The sequence below is a fragment of the Typopeltis vanoorti genome, chromosome 9, assembly GCF_054136105.1.
Source record: "Typopeltis vanoorti isolate ZY-2024b chromosome 9, IOZ_Tvanoo_1.0, whole genome shotgun sequence".
In the NCBI taxonomy this organism is placed as follows: Eukaryota; Metazoa; Arthropoda; class Arachnida; order Uropygi; family Thelyphonidae; genus Typopeltis; species Typopeltis vanoorti.
In genome coordinates, this window is record NC_143557.1 from 142,895,624 (window position 1) to 142,919,237 (window position 23,614).

Genomic DNA, 23,614 nt, shown 5'->3' on the forward strand with positions numbered 1-23,614 from the left:
TTATAACTAAGTTACCTAATATTATCACACATGTAATATTGCATATATACACAAGACAACTCAATAATTCTGACATGAACTTCTCTAAGGTAATACTTCTTATTCTTACTTAATCCTCCCTCCAAAATATTTAGCTAACATTTAATTACGTTCTGAGCATATAATATTACTGTTCCTAAATCACACAAACAGTTCGGGCCTCGGCCTCCTGTTCGCCTGGAGCCTAATATGCTTTCCTCTCAACTGCAGACAAAAGTGTCTAAATCACAGACTGTTCTTATAGCACCACACGGAAATAGCATGTTTCCTTAACTTCTGCTTCCTTACCCCACGGTTACTTTAATCGAACATTTAACATAAGAAAATCTTACGCTTACTGTTCTTGCCTTGAACTGGATATTCTGGTCTGCTTACAGTGTCTTCACTGATGGCAGCCTTGTTATTCCTTTGTTTCCATATGAGCCGAAAACACTCATACACAGATTTGAACACTGACGTTGATCTCATCAGTGGCTCTTTCTTCTTATGGATCTGAATACATTGTAGTTGCAGCCTTGGCCCACGTAGCATACATAGCAAGGGGGGATTCTTGCTACACGTGGCGGCAAGCTCTACACAGCTCTCCGACAGGAACTAGGTGCTGACGAAACCCGGAGACAAGAGAGCGATTCGAATCCCCGTCGAAACCTTTATACTTCAAAACAGCTCCCTCACTCGGCGGTGTCGTCACGCATACGGCGACTGCCGATTGGATGCCGTGGCCATGGACTGTTTTTACATGGCTTAAAACATGCTCTAGCTTATACATATTTACTTGGCAATTTATACATGATTTTATATTCTAATTCATTTACAACTATTCTCTATTAAATAACTCATGGGTTATTTTAACACTGTTCAGAGCTTACACACTTGAATATTTGCATGTTCTTGGGATATTAGTCGGTACATTTCCCATCCAAGGCATAAGCATGTCCTTATCCACTCCTTATGAGATAACTTAATGTTGGGTGGGAAAAAAAAGGCGACTCATCATTTTTTTTCCGACACAACAATTGGAAGTATCCTAATGTACAACATCTATACAGATCTGAACATTCGGCACTAAGTAGAATGTTCTGCGAAATGCTCACTTCCCCCTTGTACATAAAATCTATTATCATTTTAAATCTGTGTATTTTATATCTTTGAGAATAAGAACTGGATGTTTACACGAGTTTTCAAGAAATATGCCATAAAAGGTGTGGATGAATTTTGATGATGTCTGACTTATGACATGATGTCATCATGTATCCACAATGAGTCTCTGACACCATGGAGGTCAGATGTTAATAATAATAATAATAAAAAGAAAGAACTGCAGATAGACAGAGGTACAGGAAAATCTTGCTTAGCGTAAATTCAATATGAGTGATAATAAGTTAGCACGAATGAGTTGAATGATACTATTTCTTGCTTTCAGCGAGTGATTAATCAGTTAACGCAAATGTTTACGTTATGCGAAATTTTAATAATGCTTAATTGGCAACAAAAAATTTACGCTAAATTTTTTGTTGCCAATCTGCAGCAAGCAGAAAAGCTGGAAGTCATTAAGAGACATGAAAGTGGCGCTAGTAATACAATGATTGTGCGAGATCTGGGATACAGCAAGTTTACAGTATATTAAAGAGCAAAGAATACAAAGAACAAGGAAAATTTGCTACTGCTTCTTTAAGAATGCAGATCACCTGAAATAGAAGCCATTTAATGATCAAGATGGAACACCTTCTATCACACTGAATTGAGGATTGTAATCAAAAAAGAATACCTCTCAGTACAGGGAATATTCAGGCAAGAGCTCTCAATACTTTTACCTCATTGAAAGAGACCAAATTTCAAGAGAAAGCTTTACTGAGAGTTTAGGATGGTTTGACCGTTTTTAAAATCGAACTGGACTGAATAGCATAAGAGTAACTGAGGAATCTGCTAGTGCTGATGAAGATTCTGCAGCCAAGTTTCCTGAAGAATTGCAAAGGATAATTCAGGAGGGTGATTATAATGATCGTTAAATATTCAACGTTGATGAAATTGGTTTTTTTTTGGAAGCATATGTCAACAAAAACATTCCTAGCTAAAACTGAAGCATCTCAACCAGGATACAAAGTATCTAAAGATCGTCTTATGCTTTTATTAGGAGGCAATACAGAAGGCAACTTTAAACTCAAGCCTATGTTAGTTTATCCTGTGCAAAATCCAAGATCTAACATTATTGAAGAAATTATCACAACTGGAACAGAACTTGAATTTAATGAATTGGATAATGAAGATGTGAGAAACTTGCTTAATTCCTATTCAGAACATTTATGCAAGAATATTGATACTGATTGATATTGTGATCATGGGGGAGGGCACTAGAGTCGCTGAAGAATGTGGCAGGGGATTTGAGCTGTGCTGAAAAAAGTGCTTTTTTAATCAGTGAATAGTGTGACTTCTGTCGAAATTTGTGCTATGTTGTTTTTCTGTAATACAAGTGGTTGTTGTCTCTATATTGTGTATTTTTGAGAAGCTGGGATCAGAATCGGATGCATAGCAGTGAAAGAGAAGAAGATGACATAAGTTATCATTATTTAGATATTTAGTATACTTAAATATGTTTTATACTTAGTTAACTTATACCTATAGTTATACTCACTTATACTTATTTAGCATTTAGTTGTAATAGTTCCTCAACACTATTTTGAATAATGGAGACAGAAGCAGCTAAAATTGCAAACGGCAGGCATATCACCAAGTCCTCCCCCATTTAAGGAGTCCGTTTTGCGTAATATAATAAGGGATTTTGTGGCATGCAGACTTGTGGAATGTATGCGTCCCAGAAGTTGTATATGTAGCAGGAGAGAGAAAGGGAAATACATATATGCGCAAAATGCAGGCAATGGGAGGAACTTGGTGAGTTAGAGACGACTATAACTGGCCTCGTTGAGTCAGAGGTGGGAGAGTCTCCACGCAGAGAGATGAGTGGTATGATAGAGGGCAAGAACAGCGAGAGAAATGTGAATGAAAAAATGAGAGTGGGGAATGTGGAACGGTTGAATGATTGTTGTGAAGTTATTGGAGATGGTCTCAATTGAGAGGATGAATGGCAAACAAGAGTGGCTGACTTGCAGACACAAAAGAGAGAGAGAGAGAGAGAGATGAGCTGAAAGAGCAGGTGGAATGTCTAGGGAATGAGATGAGAAGTGTGAAAGGCGAATGGAAGGGATTAATGCAAGGTGAATCAGAGTAGGAGTGAGAGAGAGTTATGGGAATGATAGAAGAGGAGAGAATAAGAACAGTACAGGGTGTTCGGGATAAATTTGACAGTTTCGTAAGGAAAAAGAAAATCTTCTTTGTATCTATTAAATTTAATGAATTGACAAAAAAACATTACAGGCAGAGTTAATTACAATACTATCAACAAGATTTACTCAAAATAACCACCATTAGCATCGATCACAGCTTCAATTCTGCTTCGGAACCTCGAACAAGCTGATGCTACAGTCTCCCTGGGAAGGGCCGCAAAAACTGTTTTAATTTTATCCATTAACTGGGCTTTTGTATTACTGGAAGTGCGATTGGTGTCTTTTTCAACTGCGCCCCATACAAAATAATCCATGGGGTTAAGGTCTGGGGAGTTTGGAGGCCAAACATTTGGACTGGTGAAGTCGTAGAAATTTTCAGACAACCATTTTTGACTTTTCCCAGAGGTGTGGCAAGGGGCCGAATCCTGCTGCCATACATACGGCCTACCATTGGCTACCCTTGTTATCCAGGGCTTGACTACAGTTAGCAACTCCAAGAACAAAGCCCGAATTCCAATGCCAGGGTTCTTCAACACCTGTTCCTGCAGATTTGCGAGGAATTCTGCTGTACGAACGCAATCAGATCGTCTGCTAGGGATCTTTCTTCTTGCTACATCCTCGTAGTCACCATTGCAAGTCTCTAGTTCATGCCTGATTGTTTTTACTGTATTCAGGGAGCATTGGGCAGCAGTCGTAATATCCTTATTTTGATGGCGGGCACGAATCATCATGATACAAGTTATTCTCTTCCATGATTCAGGTGGGTTCCAGCTATCCATCCTTTCTGACATCTTGCATATGAATGAAGAAGGGTCCAAACTTTTAAATGAAGAGAAGTGTGTGTTAATACATGTAACTTACGGAAAAATATAATTAATTATAAATATGTCAAATTTATCCCGAACACCCTGTAGAAGAGGAGAGAATAAAAACAGTAGAAAAGAGGGAATGAGAGAGTTATGGGAATGATAGAAGAGGAGAGAATTAGAACAGTAGAAGAGAGGGAATGAGAGAGTTATGGGAATTATAGAAGAGGAGAGAATAGGAACAGTGGAAGAGAGGGAATGAGAGAGAGAGAGAGAGAGAGTTATGGGAATGATAGAAGAGGAAACAGTAGGAAAGAGGGAATGAGAAGAATGCGAGGGAGCACTGGAAATCAGAGATAGAGTGAAGTTAGGAAGGCAGTTAAGTAGGGGAACACAGGGAAGAAGTGTTAGAGGTGAGCAATCGAGGAACAGGGTAGTAAGAGGTGTACCATATGGGGACTCAATGATTAGTGGTGTGCAAGATAGGATGCGTGAGGAGTGTTTGCCTGGAGGAACGATAGAAAGTGTAGATATATCAATTAAGAGGGGTGAAAGAGTGGATGAGATGACTGCGATGGTAGGAATGAATGACTTGAGAGGCAACGTAAATTGGGCGGTGAGAGATATAAGATTCTTGCTTCAGGTGGTACAAAGGAAAATGCAAAGAGGAAAGATAGTGTGCATGTTGCCTACGTATGATAGTGATGAGCTGAGCAGAACAGCAGTAATATTGAATAACATAATAGCCTTTTCAGCTCCCTCCCCCCCTTTTCTTGCTGGGAATGGTTGTTTTCTGTGTTGACCTGATCATTAATTTTGCTAGTGCAACGCCTTTGACTACCTCTCATCCAGACACCCTGATTGGATCCCGATATAAAGATCTCCCCTTTTGAGAAATCACATGTGAACTTGTGTTTCTCTAGGAAATCAATCCCAAGTACTACCTTTGCAGTGGTATGAGAGGATTCCGGGAGAATCAATAACTCTGGAGAAACATTCATTTTAAAGTCTGGCATCCACATGTTTACTTTTAGTGTCTTTGATGCATAGACAGTGGGGTCTGTTATTCCTTTTAACATGACGGGTGGTTTAAGTTTAGCGATGCCTTCAGATAATCGGGATTGCAACTTCCTGAATAGAGATCCAGTCATCACTGAAACTTGTGAACCAGTGTCCAGCAAAACTCTGCATTTTACCCCTCTTATTTTCCCCCTTACTACCATCATGGAATTTTCCTGCTGACTATTAGTTTTTCTTGGCCATCTCTTAGTTCTCTGTGTGGGATGATGGTGAGTCATTACCATATTGGCCTCAAATCTTCTATTTCTATCATCATAGTTCCCTCTGTTATAAAAACAGTTTCTGGCAATGTGCCCAAATTTGTTGCACCTGTAACACTGGGGTGGTTCTCTCCTATTTTCTTTTTCACTGCGTGTTTGCTCAGAGTCTAAATTCCCCCAATGAGGGTTTTGCCTTGAGCTCTCCTAATTGATTGAGAATTGAATTAAGCTTCTCCATCAAGGGTTGCTGTAGCTTTTCTACCTCATTTTTAATGAAAGCTTGTAGTTCTTCCCTGTTAACAGGATCAGAGGCTGTCAGTCTGTTGTAGTCTACACTGTTTATTTCTTCGATCCTATATCCCCCTCTTTCTACCTTCTGTTTATTCATTCCCTTTTCTTTATGATTATCATTCTTCTCTTTTTTAGTCTCATTCTTGTGTTCAGACACCTCTGTAATGTTAAATATTTGACTGGCTCTAGATGATGGATGTAGATCACCTAATCTTTCTTCCCTTTCCTTTAATGCCTGATAGCAGTCTTCTAAATTACTTATCTTCCTCTTATATGCTGTTTCTTTATATTCCTCTCTCATTCCTAGTCTGAACTGGTTAAAGACCGCCCAATCTAAATGGCTCTTTTCTTCATCTGGCACACTCAAGCTATTTGCTAAGGTGAGCAGCCTATTGTGATAGACTCTTTATTTTCCTGCTTGCACTTTTGCAGCCTCCACAGGTTCGGACCCACGCTTCTAGTCTTAAAAAGCTGAGATATCAAGGTATTTTTGAACTGATTGTACTCAAAAGTGTCTCTCAGTATGGGAGAGGAGTACAAAAAGTTCTTTGCCTTGCCAATCAGTTTGTTTCTTAATATGACTAGAAGTTGAAAATCCGACCAGCTTCCAACGTTCCTTAGTTCTTCTATGAACCTAAAGAAAGATAAGACATTGTCGTTGTCTTCACCAGAGAATTGAGGGATTAAAAGGTGAGGATTCACTGTTCTGAAGAATTCTCTATCCCCCATTCTTTCAGTACTAGTAACTCCTGAATCAGTATTATTCACATTCATGGTTAAAATGATTTTCTTTTACACTGTATAAATACACTCTCTCTACAATTTTAGTTATACACTTTCTTGTTTAATTGCCTGATTTTAATTTTTGAAACTGTTCCAATCCACTTGTATCTAATTTAATTACTGTAGTGGATTTTATCCTGTCGACGCTGTGCCATTGTAAATTTGAGTGTGTGTTTTTATCCAGTCGTTCCTTATTGATTGTAATTTCTTAGGGTTTTTCTATATATTTTACTTTATCTTATTTCTTTATATCTCTCTTCTATATTATATATCTTATCATTATTCCCAAATCTTTAACTTGTCGCTTTTCCTTATACAACTCTATTAACTTTAAACTTATATCCTCCTGTTCCTTATTTTTACCTCCAGTATTCCTATTTTTATTATACCAAGGATCTCTAGATATTTATTTGAATTAGTGACTGCACCTCAGGAAAAAATCCTTTTATGGCATTAAATATTACTACTTTCGGTAGATATCATTCCTTACTCTTATATACAGTCGTGGCTATCCCTTTATCTAATTCTCGTATTAATTATCTATCTTCCCCCGCTCACAAGCTCAGTTGGTTTTTTTTTTTAGAACAGTGCATCAAAGAACTAAAATATCAGGCAACACTATTAATATTTAAACAACAAAATTTTAATTCACATAAGACAAATTTTACACTGCATTTTCAATAATAAAAAGAAACATCACAATTCAAATCTGCATAAATAGACTAGTTAAGTTCCTGCATTTTCTCACACAAATCATATCACATATTTAACTAATTTTCTTAATATCACATAAATCAGTTATACTGAGCAATGGTACTTATTACTTAAATGTTAACGCTTACTCATCGAACACATAAACAATATCTTTTACACACAATTGCTCTTTCCTTTCTATGCTGGGAATATTCTATAGGCAAATTTCACCAATTCAGCAAACAGTTATACTATGATTTAATTCAAACTACAAATTCCTGATACTTAATTATTTTATAATCTTTAACTGTTAGATATGCCTATTTAGATCAGCCTCTACTTACAGTCCATTAATAAGTGTTCTCTTAAAAGCTCAAGGAAATTTAACAAACGGGTCAACTCACTTTATAGCTGCTACCCTCTGTGTACTTGGCTTCGAACTGGACTTCCGTTCTGTGTCAGGTTTTTCAATCCCTCTTTACGCCGGCAATAGGTCTACTGATGTTTCTAGGATACTCTGTCCTGCCACACTTTGGGCGAAGATTATCGGCTTGTGTATGCGCGTTGGATTAACGGAGCAATTTCTTCCCTCTGACAACAGCTCCCGGCGAAGACTCGTCAATTCATCATCAACTATCGTCATCTTTCTTTCAGATCACTGGCATGATTTCTCCGGACGTCGTGTCCTCGATGGCTTACATCGGCCAGACAACCGTTGGCAACTTCCCGATCACGACCTCTGGATCACTGATGAAAATTTCTGAACCGATTATGTGATCTTTTCGCTTACGCCTTTTATTCGGTCACTTCCGAATCCTTGTGCGGAGATATGTGAACCCCAAACATTTCGGCGAAATCCCTTGATCCTTTTCTCTGACTGACCCTTCCTTTGTTTTTCTCCTGCACTCCCTAAATCCCATTCGTTCTGGCAGCGGACATTCATTTGAAGCTTTTGTCGGTCCACCTAGCACTGACCTTGAGCTTCCCATGTAGAACACGCACAAAGTTTGACGTCTTTACAAAGCTCTAAAATTATACTGTTTGCTAATGGCAAGGTATTGCCTTAATACTACACTACACCTTCTAGAATATTCCCTTATTTGGCATAGAGCAATATACAAGTTCCCATTGGGATTATTTACATATAACATACATCTATTTACAAGTCACAATTCTTACTGGGCTTGACCTTGGTAAACTTTATGTAAAAATATTTAGACTTCTTATAGCTTCATAAATATTTTTACAATTAGTTGTTAGGAAATGGTTAAGGAATATTTGTTACCAACAACAGGCATTCCACAAGTGACGAAGAGGTCACAATTTGGTGCAAAGTGGATGACAAACAATATTAAACAGGACTTGCATGTGAAAAAGAGGCTATTGAAGAGATATAAAGAGACAGGTGAAGAGCAGATGCTTGAAGAATATAAGACACATTCCAGGAGAGTGACTAGTATGGTAAGGAAGGCAAAACTGGAATATGAGAAGAGATTGGCCCTAAGATCCAAAGAAAATTGTAGGGAATTTGTTTAGCTATGTGGCCAGTAGGAGGAGAAATGATTGTGGAAGAATGACATTGTAGGATAGAAATGGGAACAGAGTGACTGATGCAGAAGACATAGTGGATTTGTTCAGTGAACACTTTATTGGAGTATTTGTTAACCTGGAGGAGTAAATTTTAATACTAGAGGGATAGGGAACGTTTGAGATTTAGGCAGGAGGAGAGTGTGTTCCAAATACTGAGTACTATGGATGTCAGTAAAGCTGTGGGACTGGATGGTATTTCATCACGAGTTTTGAGAGAATGTGCTAAAGAACTGACAACTCCTTTGACCTGGCTTTTCAATGAAAGTCTGGCTATGGGAAATGTGCCCAGGAAATGGAAGGAAAGTAAGATAGTGCCATTGCATAAGGGTGGTAGCAGACTGGAAGTGTCTAATTATAGGCCAGTTTGTGTGTCATCTGTAGTTAGTAAGATCTTGGAGAAATTAGTTAGGGACCGTATACGACATTGGGCATATGAGGGTAATGTTATCTGTGAGAGTCAACATGAATTTGTGAAGAGGTGCTCTTGTTTTAGTAATATGCTAACCTTTTATAATAAAGAGCAGTAGATGAGGGAAAGGCATATACTACCATTTTCTTGGTTTTGGTGAAGGTATTTGACAGAGTGCCACATGAAAGGCTGATATTTAAGTTACAGCACATGGGTTTGGATGTCAGGTTGGTCAACTGGATTCAAGATTGGCTGTTCGATAGGTATCAGAGAGTTGTGTATGGTGGGAGTTTCAAGGAGGCAGAGGGTTACAAGTGGGTTTCCACAGGGCTCAGTACTGGGACCTATATTGTTTAACCTTTATATCAATGACATTGTCAGTGAATTGCAGGAATTCAGTTGTTTACGGATGATGTGAAGATGGGTAGGGTTATTAGTAATAGTGCAGATGTGGTAGTCCTGCAAGAGGATTTGAATAAGTTAGTCATATGGGCAAATGAATGAGGGTGTCAATTTAATGCAGCAAAATGTAAGGTCTTGAGGTTTGGGACACATCAATTGGACGCTGCATACCCTATTGGAGAAGCTATACTAGAGGAAGTCTGGGAGACAAGAGATCTGGGATTGATGATGATTAATAGAAACCTGAAATTCATATTGCAAAGATGGTTAAGGTGACACACACACACGATTGCTGCATGAGCGATGCTGACCTACAGAAATAAAAGTATTATTATTTTATTCTATAAGACCCTGATCAGACCACACTTAGACTATTATTCTCAGGCTTGGTCCCCAGGATTTGAAGGGATAAATTAACTGTGGAAAGGGTACAAAGGTAGATGACAAAGACAGTTTCAGGACTGTACAATGTTAGTTATGAGGATCAGCTGAAAGAATGTGGACTGCAGAGTTTGGTGGATAGAAGAATGAGAGGTGATATGATTGAGACTTTTAAACTGTTGAGAGGTGGTTACAGGGTTGACACTGGGGAGTTCTTTTGCTTGGTTTAACAGCTGGAAGGAGTGATGACAAGGGGCCATCCATGGAAGTTACAAAAGGAAAATGTGAGCAAGAGGGTGAGGAGTGGTTTCTTTGCATGGAGGGTGGTTGAACCGTGGAATGCATTTGCCTGATAGAGTGGGGAGAGTGAGAATGGTCAATGAGTTTAAGGAGCGGTATGGTAGATATTTTGTTTCCTAGGAGGGACCTCCCACGATGAGTCTTGATAGAATTGTGTTTCCTAGTAAGGACTTCCCTGGATGAGTCTTTTGACTCCTTGGAGGCCTAAATAATAATAATAATTATAAAATTGTACTTAAGTAGCTGAAATGTTTTACTTGTTCTATAGGTTCTCCATTCACAATGCAGTTGATATTTTCAATGTTTCTGCCTATTTTCATTGTATTTGTCTTGTTATTGCTGACCTTCATACCATATATATTACAACAGTTATGCAGTTTAGTCAGGGAATGTTGCAGACTTCTGGGATTTATATTGAAGTATAACATCATTTGCATAAAGCAAAGAGCTGAGATTAAGACCTCCAATGCTGATATCAGATTTAATACCACTTTCCTTCATAATGTGATCCATATAGATAATGAATAACATCCTTGTCTGACACCAGATTTAACATAAAACCATCTTCCTATACTACCTTCAATTTTAACTGCTGACTTACAACTCAAATTTAGTTTGCCTCCGTAGCACAATTGGAAGAACAACGGTATATTGCACCCTTTGATTTGAAAAGGCCTAAGTTCGATTCTCGTCGTGACGGGAGGAATCTTTATATCGAGTTTTTTAATCGAAGGTGAGTTAGCCGATCTCATATAGAGGTAGCAGGGTTTTTTCTCCTGGAAACTCAGGTTTTTCATCCTGCATACAAACAAATCGGACCTTCAGAACACAGACAATTTCCAGGCAAAAAGAAATACTAGTTGTTGTGGTGGGCGGTAGATGGCGTTAATATGGATGATTGGTAGTAGAGGTTCGGTGTGGTGGTGGAGATGGAGAGTTGTACTGTAGGTGTCCTCCCGTGATGAGTCTTCACACTCCTTGGAGGTGTCACGAGTAATAATAATAATAATAAATAAAGGCTAAGTATTGCTTGATATAATGCTCCATTGACACTATACAACTGTAGCACTTTGAATAGCTTGTCTCTTGGCACCCTGTCATATGCCTTTTCCAGATCTACAAAACTGAAATAAAGATCTTTGTTATATTCCCACAATTTCTCAACTACTTGTTGTAACGTGAAAATGTGATCCTCTATTTTGCGTGAATCCAGCTTGTTCTTCACCAAGCTTTCCTTCCACAGTCTTTCTCAACCATTTCTGAAGTATACTTGAATAAATCTTACCAGGAACACTCAGTAGGGAAATACTTCTGTAATTCTCACATTCAGTTTTATTTCTCTTTTTATATATGGGTACTATGAGAGCTCTATTCCAATCTGGACAGGATATGAAAGCCTTGTTGGAAGAAGCATGACTGAAGAGTGGGAAAGTGAAATTCGTAAGTATGTTACATGGATATGATAAAAAGGAATTAAGGACTATGAATATTTGTTACCAACAACAGGCATTCCACAAGTGACGAAGAGGACACAATTTGGTGTAAAGTGGATGACAAACAATATTAAACAGGAACTGCATGTGAAAAAGAGGCTATGGAAGAGATATAAGGAGACAGGTGACGAGCAGATGCATGAAGAATATAAGACACAGGCCAGGAGAATAACTAGTATGGTAAGGAAGGAGAAACTGGAATATGAAAGGATATTGGCTCTAAGATCCAAAGAAAATCCTAGGGAATTTTTTAGCTATGTGATCAGTAGAAGGAGAAATGATTGTGGAAGAATGACACTGTGGGATAGAAATGGGAATAGAGTGACTAATGCAGAGGACATAGTGGAATTGTTCAATGAGCACTTTATTGGAGTATTTCATCCTGAGGGGGTCAGTTTTAATACTAGAGGGATAGGACAGGATCGTGGTTTAGAAGTGCAGGAGGAGTGTGTTTCAAATACTGAGTACTCTGGATGTCAGTAAAACTGTGGGTCTGGATGGTATTTCATCATGAGTTTTGAGAGAATGTGTTAAAGAACCGACAGCTCCTTTGACCTGTCTTTTCAATGAAAGTCTGGCTGCGGGAAATGTGCCCAGGGAATGGAAGGAAGGTAAGATACTGCCATTGCATAAGGGTGGCAGCAGACTGGAAATGTCGAATTATAGGCCAGTTTGCGTGTTATCAGTAGTAGTTAAGATCTTGGAGAAATTAGTGAGGGACCCATATGCAGCACTGGGCAGATGAGGATAATGTTATCTGTGAAAGTCAACATGAATTTGTTAAGGTGCTCTTGTTTTAGTAATATGATTGCCTTTTATAATAAAGTTACAAGAGTAGTTGATGAGGGAAAGGCATATACTGCCATTATCTTGGATTTAGCAAAGGCATCTGACAGGGTGCCACATGATAAGCTGATATTTAAATTGCAGCACATGGCTTTGGATGTCAGGTTGGTCAACTGGATTCAGGATTGGCTGTCTGATAAGTATCAGAGAGTTGTGTATGGTGGTGCAGTTTCAAGGAGGCAGAAGGTTGCAAGTGGGGTCCCACAGGCTCAGTACTGGGACCTATATCAATGATATTGTCAGTGGATACCCACAGTTAGAATACTGATCTCAGATTTGGTTCCTAGGATTTGAAGGGGATAAATTAACTATGGAAAGAGCACAGAGGAGGATAACAAAAATGGTTTCAGGACTGTACAATGTTAGTTATGAGGATCGGCTGAGGGAATATGGAATGCTGAGTTTGGTGAATAGAAGAAGTAGAGGTGATATGACTGAGACTTTTAAAATGTTGAGAAGTGGTTACAGTTTTGACACTGGGGAGTTCTTTCGCTTGGTTGAACAGCAGGAAGGTGTGATGACAAGGGGCCATCCCTGGAAGTTACGAAAGGAAGCTGTGAGAAAAAGGGTGAGGAGTGGTTTCTTTGCATGGAGGGTGGTTGAACCATGGAATGCATTGCCTGATAGAATGGTGAGAGTGAGAACGATCAATGAGTTTAAGGAGTGGTATGATAGACTGTTTCCTAGGAAGGACTTCCCGCGATGAGTCTTTTGACTCCATGGAGGCTTGAATAATAATAATAATGATCTCCTTCTACTAGAAGAACAGAGTAAGGAGTGCGAACAAGAAGAGAATGTTATGACTAAGAAGCTAACTGCAAAAGAACTTGAGCTATTTTTCAATCACATTGAGCATGCTAAGGAAATTTTGTTTAAGGCTCTAATATGAAACGAAGCTTCATATTAGAAGTCCAGAGAAATCTTGATAAAGTAATTGCCAGCTATCGCAAATTGTATGATAAGATGAAAAATTTGAGCATGATTCAAACATCTTTCTTAATTTTTTTTGTAAAAAAGTAGCCCAAATTTACGCTAACTGATGTATGAATTATAATTATTCCTATTGTTTATTGTATTCACTTAACGCAATTTCGCTTAGAGCGCATTAATCGAAGGATTAATTAATCACGTTAAATGAAGTTTTCCTGGATTTTGTGTGCCTTGAGTCATTATCCCAACATACCAAAGTACATCCAAAAGTTTCAATAGAAAGTAATTCATTAAACACAATTAATACATTGATATGGTGATTATTTCTTTTTAAACAGATTTGCTGAGCTTCCAATTTATAATTTAGTAACGATTTTTTTAAAAGTTAATCAATACCAAGTAGTCAAAATACAACTAACTCCTAGATCGACATGTCTTTATTATTCCTATCCTATCCTTCTCATTGGTCTAGGACAGGTAGAGTCCCCTCCTAATGAGGGGTTATTGGCATATTAATGCAGCTGGTTTGCCACTCCTCTGCTGCATCCCCTAAGGGCAATCTGTAAACCATGTTCACAGGGTTTACAGATTAATCAGGGATGAATCAGCTTGAGGGATGAAAACCCCCAGCTAAACTCGTGGGGGGGGGGGGGGGGGGCTGTGATGCCCAAGACCGGCTAACTTGGCTATGGCTGAGGGAGATCCTTAAGTTCCTCATGTTGTCGACAGGAATCGAACCTAGGACACACCTTCCCCAGGCATATGGTTGTGAAGTGCATAGCCACTAGGCTAACTGCACAGATTTATTATTATATACAAACACCTCCTGGAATCAAGACTCATCAAGGGTGGCAATAGTAAGACAACATTCATACTACCAGAGATGTTTGTCATACCTCATCTTAAACAAGTTCAATGTTTGCATACTCACCACCTCATCTGCAATAAATTGTACTCACTAACCACTCTCCATGCAAGGAAGGAAAATAAAAAAGTCATGCCACGCTCTCTTATGCACCACACCTCAATACAACTTCCAAGAATGACCTCTTGTGTCAATCCCCTTCCCTCCTTCAATCCTTTGAAAAATATCCTGGGTATCTATTTGATAAGCACCCCTTAACAATCTATATGTCTCAATCATATCGCCAATCTTATTGACTAGAGTGTAATTTACATTGTCTCAATCTGTCTTCATAGTCAGTATCGGGGCGGCCGGTGGGGGTGCTGCATATACAAAATAAGAAAAATAATTAATCAGTCACCAATTTATTAATAAGTAAATTTACATATTTGAGAATATGTAACTTTACACATTTCGAGACTCACCGATATTCGTTTGCACGTAACTTGCACGCGCGCAAGCATACAATTTATCTGTAGCGACATTGCTCAACGAGCAGTATCGGATTCATTTGTTACGTGCAGCGACAAATGCAAATCAATATCGGCGAGTCTAGCCGTAACTGACGTGATAATTCCGACACTGCGTTAGATCGCAGTGCATTTGTTTCGTAATCTAAAGCGTTGATCGAATAATTCCAATTATTAACTATTCAATCAATGCGAAACATAAGCTGTAACCTTTAACATGTTGTATTGCATTGTTGTAACACAACACTGTTGTATTACAACAATGTTGTAAGCATTGTTATAATTTATAAACACAAACAAAACTTCATTTTTTCGTTTTTTTTTTTTTCCTTGGGGTGCTGCAGTGCTTACGTACAAGCCGCCAGTGGTCAGTATTCTACAATCCAGATACTGCTTTTGTTATTCGCCTCTGAACGTTTCCAGAGATTGCTTACTACCTAGGAACGCAGGTGACCAAATCGATCCGCAGTCCTGATGTGGTCAAATCAAAGCCTTGTCCAGCGTAATGACCACATCCTTATCTACACTTGTCAGTGTTCTTAGTATACTGGCATTTCTTTGAGCTGTTTTTATCACCTTTGCAAAGAGCTTCACCAGCAATACAAGGCTAATTGTCATACACATGTACATTACGTGTGTGTGTGTGTGTGTGTATATATATATATATATATATATATATATATATATATATATATATATATATATATATATATATATAAAACATATATTACATATATTATTACATATATTTTTACATATATTATATATTATTACATATATTTTTAAAAAATATATGTAATAATATATATATGATATGTATGCATCGGCGAATAATAATAATAACGGCAGTTGTACGTCAGAAATAATGAAACCATTATCGGGCCTTTTTGAAGATTTGCTCAGAGATTGGAAATAAATCCTTCGCGTTTATGTTTCTCAGTTATTCCCAATATACAAATGTCTAGCGAATTGTTGGAAAAATTCAAAAACAATGTAAAACTTCTTACCATTCCGCAATTTACGAAGCAGCGAAATTAAAATTCTTTAGCGCCTGAAGCCACTCACAACAACAACCCTGCTAGCGCATTCAAAGCGATAACGTAATGCTTTACTTTCGGTTTCATCTTAGTTGACACGTGATATACACCTGTACATGAGGCGGATGACGTTACTGGATCGAGCGCCCTCTTAATATATTAATGAATGTTAATTATGATCAGTTAATAATTAATAATCATGGCGTATGTAGCCATGTGGAAGCAAGGTTTGCATCTAGAGCTGCGCTTTCCAAACTGTGGGCCGCGGTCCCCTTGGGGGCCGTAAGTTTTGTTGAGGGGGTAGAGAAATAATGAAAACAAATTTAAAATGTTTTAAGACTAAGTAGATTTTTTTAAATCTTAAAAGAAACGTATTTCATTTCTGTTATTTACAGGGGTGCACCGGCAATGTGTGCGACGCACACAGGCGCCAGGATATTAAGGGCGCCAAAGATTTCAGGCGAGGAGGAAATACTTTAAAAAATATTATTCATCAATTACATCAAAATAAATTACATTTTTGTTTAAATTTTAATTATATTTTATAGATTTGTCTTAAACAAATTATTTATAATCGCTTATTTGTTATTATTCCTTAAGATCTTATTTTATTCTGATCTTAGTTCTAACAAGTAGTTCAGCGTAAACAAGTAAAAACTTGAACTTGCGTGAGTTTACTGTTTACAGGATGACGCACGTTTGAATTTGTTTAATCTTGTTCACACTCGCATTTGCTCTAAACATATATAAGAAAATCCGCTGCAGTTTTTAACTTATCGTATATTCTGCTGTAATCAGCAGAATATAGGCAACATCTTGCAATGTACCTGAATCGTCATGAGAAAAATTTAAATCATTTGAACAATTACAAAAAATGGACAGAATTAATTACATCCTTAAAAAATAAAACTTGAATTGATTATTTGCAGCAAACAGTTTTAGATAATGAAAGGAAACGTTGGTATGAAGTTATAAATAAAAAGAATAATTTTTGTAGTACAGTTTTTAGGCAAACAAAATCTAGCTCTTCGTGGTAAAAGTAATAAACTTTACGATCGCAACAATGGCAATTTTTTAAAATGCACTGAGATGTTATAAAAGTTTGATCCTTTTATATCGGAACACACGCGACGTGTAGCAAATGATCCTCCTGACTTTAAAAATATGCCCTCCTAATTAGGAGATAAAATTCAAAATGAAATACTTTATTGGCATCAAATATTAAAAATAACGTTTTTATAAAGTGGTTTTTTATTGGGATGGGAGTATAGGGGCGCCAACTAAAGTTTTGCACACAGGTGCGGCGCGCCCCTGAATATTTATTATTTCTTTTTTGTTATTTTTTATATTTTAATGGAAAAAATCACACATTGGTGTTGGTTCACAAATTTTGCTTCCTGCGCATTTCGGGTCTTAATAAAAATTAGTAAATATAAGTTTCATTTCAAAGGTATTGATAAGAAGCACAAAAAAGCTTACAAAAGCAAAGTCTTGAATATAAATACAATAAATATTATAATAATATATGTCTGTATTACGATTTTTTTTCGATGGGGATCCGTGAAATATTTTAATTTTTCCAAAGGCCTTTACATCCATGAGTTTGGGAAGCACTGATCTTGAGCGCTAGTCGTCGATTCCCGCTTCTTGTGTCCCTCCAGAAGAGCCTTAAAACAGCGTGTTTTAAGCTGTCCATCTTCAATCCACTGTCAAAAGAGTCACATCCGTTTTATTCCCCAAAACGTCACTTCTGGTCGAGAACGGAGACCAGTGCATCGATTCGGATGCGTTCGCGAGTCTCCGTCCACATACTTCAATTTTAACGGACCATTGGAAAGAGTCTGATTTTCAAAGTCGATTTTTCTTAAACTATTTTGATAGGAATTTTTTTTATTTGTGTCTAATTGTGCAAAATTGCTTCTTGTGATTTTTCTTGTTAATGAATGATGATACGGTGATACGGTGAAAACTAGACGACAATAACACCTAGTGCCTGGGTTAAGGAGTCCATGAAATGGCGACAGTTTGCCTTACTCTTTTAAATGCCAATTTAAAAGCATTTATAGCCTCGGAGCAGCTATCTATACTACCTAAGGATGGATCAGACAATCCCAAAGTGTTCAGTAATAATTAAGGCTGAACGGCTTCGCCTACTCCGTTTGCGGAATGTAAAGCAGTGTCGGTTAATTAATTATAAAAAATGAACTAACGCCTTTATTCCCTTAAAGAAAGCAGGCGAGGTCTTCAAACCCTACCTAGTTTTTGAAGACTGAGTAGACAGTTCAATCTCCACTGACAGCCAATCAGAGATAGCTTGCCCCTGGCTCATATCACTAACTGTATCACTAAACAAGTGCTGCCATCTCTAGGTGCCTAACCCTAACAGGATATGTTACTCTTCGAATTAAACATATTTGGTCGTTTGAAAGTTAAGCAGAAAAAAACTATTGTTTAATACTGACCATATACAAATATTTTAACATTCTTTGCCTACCAGTTTCGCTAGCAAACTGTCTAGCTTTTTCAAGGCGTTGACGGAAAAGCATAAAAAATACTAGTAAACGCAAATTGAAAGAACATAAAAACGTTGTAAACACTCTAGTAGCTAAGGTTGCACGTTCGCGTGACAGAGACAGAGTGGACTTATTGTTCTTAATCATTATCACGCATGCGTGTTTGTTGTAAACGCATAATGTGATTACTAGCTAGCTGTAGTTCAGATGGATTTAGAGAGAGGATGAGGTTTTTCCATGAACTGTTAAGATTAGTACCCTGGTTTCTGTTGGGGTTTCCTTGAATAAACGATGTTTATAATCGTCGTCTAAATATGGCATGGAGCTATTTTGCCACTCTATCGTGTGGTTAGACGTACAGAAATGATGTGCTAAGCCGCTTCTTGTGATTTTCTTGTTAATTTTCCCATAAATGACTAGACGACAATAATACCCAGTGCTTCGGTTAGGCACTACTGTACCGGCCTGGTTGGCCGACAAAACTTAAAGTGATTAACGTATCCGCTCTCCAGCCAAAACGCGGCGGGTTCGAATCCTGCCATTGGCATGGATGTTTGTGATTGTCTGTGAAAATACTCGTGACCGGAAAATTTGCCGCAACATTTTCACCGTAAGATATTTTGCATTAATTTTTGTAAATAATCAATGGATCATAAAGGTATTATAAATTCATTAAAAAGGCAAATCTTTATTCAGGTGAATGTCAGTGATACATAACATAATGAAATCATTTAAAAATTGTGCAAATTAAAAGAGATGCTGCGTAAATGATTCACTTTTTGCTGCGGATCGTGAATTCAACAAATCCATCAGTAACATCGCTCATTGAAAAAAATGCTAATGCTGTCAAGCATTTAATTTTCGTGTGGAATTCAGCATCTGTTTGATAGCGTAACTTCAAACCAATGGCAACAATCTTGCGATAAACATTTTGTGTCATATGAAATAAACAACCTGTTATAGTCGTTGATGTGAATATGTTAGAAAAAGCGTTGATAGTTCCTTTCTCGAAGTCAACCATTAATGTTTCGGGATCTAATGATGAACGTAAGCCCTTTAAGGCACTGAATAATCTGCTGTAAGTTAATTCTGATTTGCCAGGAAGCAGAGCAAAAAGCTGCTTTTCCAATCAAACTTGTTTTGATGCATAAATATATTTAGATTGTTATATTATGTTTATATTTATATTCCTACTTCTGTTGTATGTTCTGTCAAGGGTTGGCAAAATATAAGGTCGTCATAAAGTTTTTGATTTTTTTGTACCTAACGAACACTAGAAGGTTTACAAAATTTGTAATGTCGGTGGATTCATTGACCTGCAACGCATAATAACGACTGTGCCATCTCTTGGTACCTAACTCTAACAGGATATGGTACTGTCTGAAATAATGTGGGTTCGACAGTCGATTTTCTTGAGTTTACGGGAGAAAAATCCCGCTTGCCCGTGCCAGAAATCGACTAACTCGGGGACCGGTCGAAGAAAGGCTTAGGAAAAGTTCCTCCAATCGGTGACTGGAGGAACTTTAAGAGACTCAAACTATAAGTCTATCTTCGTGCGACTTAGCGCGATGTGCCACTTCCACTCGTTATTTAAAAAAATCATCTAACACCTTTTTATTCCTGTAGGTAGTAGGTGAAGCCGTTTTAACCCTATCCTTTTGGAGACTGAGTGGGCTAGCCAATCAGAGATAGTTGGCCCATGTCTATAATTCTTTTTAATTTGCGATTTTAAAAAAATCAAAAAAAAAAAACCCGGAAAGAAACTGAATGTGAAATTTCTTTTATTAGGTTTTTTTTTTTTTAAACTCAAGAACTTGGCCTGAAGTGTGGAATTAAGACATTTCTCTCGAGATAGCCAACGAGAGAGACTGCAAGATTTAGGACTAAGTTCAGGTCTGACAACCACAATGTGGAGTACCCTCTTTCGTAAAAGTCGACCAAAGGAACATATATTTATTATACAACGTTAGTAGCGTTAAGAGACAATTTCAACCAGTTTTAAGAAAGCAACGATTAAAAAAATTATGTATAAAAATACAGACTGAAAAACTACAATTTTGGAATCAGTTTTTTAATCTACTTATTATAATATGATTGTGGCCATTTAGCGATTGCTTTGTATAACAATTACTTCATAACAACGGTATTCCCCCCCCCCCATTTTTTGGCTGATCGTAACATGCATTCACTGCTACGTTTGTAGATGTGAATGCATGTCATGTTCAGTGAATAAGTTACGGATTCGGGGGGTGGGTGATAGGCATTGTATGAATGATATTTTTTTTTTAATATACCCCCCCCCCCAACACACGCGAGTGACCGCAAGAGCATATCAGTGCTGTGGAAGGGAAAGTGGTCAAGAAGAAGAAAGAAATGTACTTTCATGGAATTAGGGAAAAACTGTTGGAGAAGGGCACTTCCAAGCACGGAATGAAAATGACGAAGTTGATTCGGCGTTTCAAACTGTACATCGTTACAGATTTAGAAAGCAGAGAAATGGTGGCAGTCCGTTCAGAAGAAAAGTGCCCAAAAATACCTATAGAAGGGGCACAAGACCGAAACAAAACATTCATGACGAAGTCTTTGGAATGAATCCGTGTGAGACAGGAATCATCCACTCTTCTGGATTTTAGGGAATTTTTTTTTTTTTAATTATTTCAAGTGTGAGAAGAGCATTCTAAGGGATTTGGATGAAGATTTGGGATTTATATACTGTTAGGAGTTGTATCGGTAAGAAATAGTATTCAGCGGAATAATGCACAAAGGATTTTTGGAAGGTCTGGATTGATGTGATTATGCTAGGAAAACGAGAGATTAGTTCGGCCTCCTATAGGGAGACTTGGGACTCCTTGGATATGTCAGGTAGGATAATAATAATAGAAAAGTGATCAGAAATTAAACGAATACATTAACCACCGATAAACATAACTTCAACAACACACGCCCAATAGCCAACTACTCCACCCGCATGCACAGAATAATGTTTAGCTCGGAAGTGGTCTGACTTCACATTCTCTGTATGACCTGTGCAGGGTCGTCGCCAGATTAGATCGCCCCTGAGGCAAACAATTGAATATCGCCCCTGATGGATTATAAGACAAAAAATATCAGAAAATCTCCAATTGCTATTTTGTTTTTATTACAGGAGAAACATTAATGCAAAACGATTACATAATAATAATAATATTAATTAAATGTTTATTCTACTGGGATATCGCACAATAAAACTGTTTATAAGCTCTTCTAAATTTAAATTATAACCTATCTCTATCGATATAGTTGCTAAAAAAATCAATCTTTCTTGGGTCATTGCTGTTCGCGAATCATTTTTAACCAGTTTAAGCTTGGAAAAACTACTTTCTGCACTTGCTACGCTAGCATAGCGGCTGCGCCTACCACAATATGGCTAAATGAGCACCTTTAAGCCCCGCCGTGAGGAAGGCTGCCCCCTATGCTACACTCTGTAGACTGGACCTGTGACTTACAATAAGATTGCTGTGAGCCTTTTTATGACTGTAGAGAGTCCCCTTGTATTTTTTTTTAATTTTTAATTATTTATTTTTGCGAATTAATGACTCTGATCCTTTCATATCCTGCATTGCGGAATTTCTTGACAGTTCATAATACTATATTTGTTTTATAGTATGCATTTAAAGCATAAGACGTGATCATATGTTTGCTGTTACGCCCATTAAATCGAAACCCGAACATACAAATACAAAGTGGTACTTTGTACCGACTGCAAGATTAGGCACTCCCATGCGATCCGGTCACAGTAGTGTACTGTTGTCAAAAATCAACGATATCTTGGGGGGGGGGGGGTGACAATAGTGTGCATGCAGCGAGATGACGTTTTCTTTCATTTTATCTTCTGCTACTTGATTGGTATTAAGATTGAGTTGAATTACTGCTGAAGCAACAAAAAGGTCATTATCATTCTAATATGCCTGTTAATTGGGTGTTGAAATTGTCTTATTAGGGAAATACCTAATAAGACAACTTCAACTAAAAACACAATTAGATTCTGCGTAGTAGAAAGTTTTCTCAGTCCGTTACAAATAAAATTAAACGTGCCAAGAATTTATATCTTGTTTAATCCTTTTCGAAATGTATAAGAAAACAAATTTTGTGCGTGAGGTATCTTCACAATTAGTCTACTTGTACGAGGGTTTTCCGAAAAGTAAGTTAACACTTTTTTTTTTTCTCGAGGATGTTTGACAATAAGAAGTTGAAATTATACACGAAGAAATAAGTGAACATACTTCTCCACAAAGTCTCCAAATTTATTAATACAGTGGTCCAAACGATAGATCAATCTATTAATATCAGTACTGAAGAAGTCTGCGCTCACACCGAGTAACCAACATCTACCATCAGGTAAACTTCCACATCCGTAGTGAAATGCCTTCCGGAAAGGTGTTTCTTGAGGGGGAAGTGAACAAATGGAAGTGTCAAGGCACTAAGTCTGGGTTGTAGAGGGATGTAGAAGACTTTCCCAACCATTATAGCAGAACCAGTCGCGAGTGGCGTGTGTGGAGTAGTGTTGTACACCAAAATCACGCCACTTGTCAGGAGTCATGGTCGTTTGAGTCGAATGTTGGCTTTCAGTTTGTCCAGCGTTGCACAGTAAATCTCTGCACTAATTGTTCCTCCCTTCAGCAAGAAGTCCACCAACAAAAATCTTGGCGATCCCAGAACAGTGTAGTCTAATTTTCGGACAGTGAGAGCAGTTGAAATTTTTGCGCGCAGATTGTGGGCGTTTCAGATGATAGAGTCTTGTTAGCTCTCCAGGGTAAAGTGATGAACCCACGTTTCATTTTCTGTGATTAGGCGAGCGAGAAAATCTTCGCATTTGTCAATATATCGTAAGCGATTCTCTTGACATATCCCCATGCGTGTTGCTTTAAAATTGTCAAGTCAACAGGAGTCCACCTTTCGAAAGCCAAGGACATCGTGAACAGTTTCGTAAGCAATGGACTTACTCAAGTTCACCACTTGTGCAAAATCACTCGCGTCTCCAAGAACGATGCCTTTAATTCGCTAAATGCCTTCTGTCTTGTTCAATAAAAGCTTGCCCGCCTGATGTCGATCTTCAATGTCACCACAGTCTCCTTTAAATTCATCGCACCAAAACACACCTGCTTCTCTGACATCACATTTGCGCCA

General features: G+C 37.9%; 1 protein-coding gene across 1 annotated transcript in view; it reads right to left on the reverse strand.

Annotated features, from left to right (window-relative positions):
- LOC150103643 (uncharacterized) overlaps nt 1–15,975 on the reverse strand; it is a 250,713-nt gene extending 234,738 nt beyond the window's left edge. The window contains exon 1 of the mRNA XM_090398357.1: nt 15,906–15,975. Within this exon, the coding sequence (XP_090254483.1) occupies nt 15,906–15,908 (3 nt within the window). The 5' untranslated portion in view covers nt 15,909–15,975. The remainder of the gene's footprint in view (nt 1–15,905) is intronic.
- Nucleotides 15,976–23,614: the final 7,639 nt, after the last annotated feature.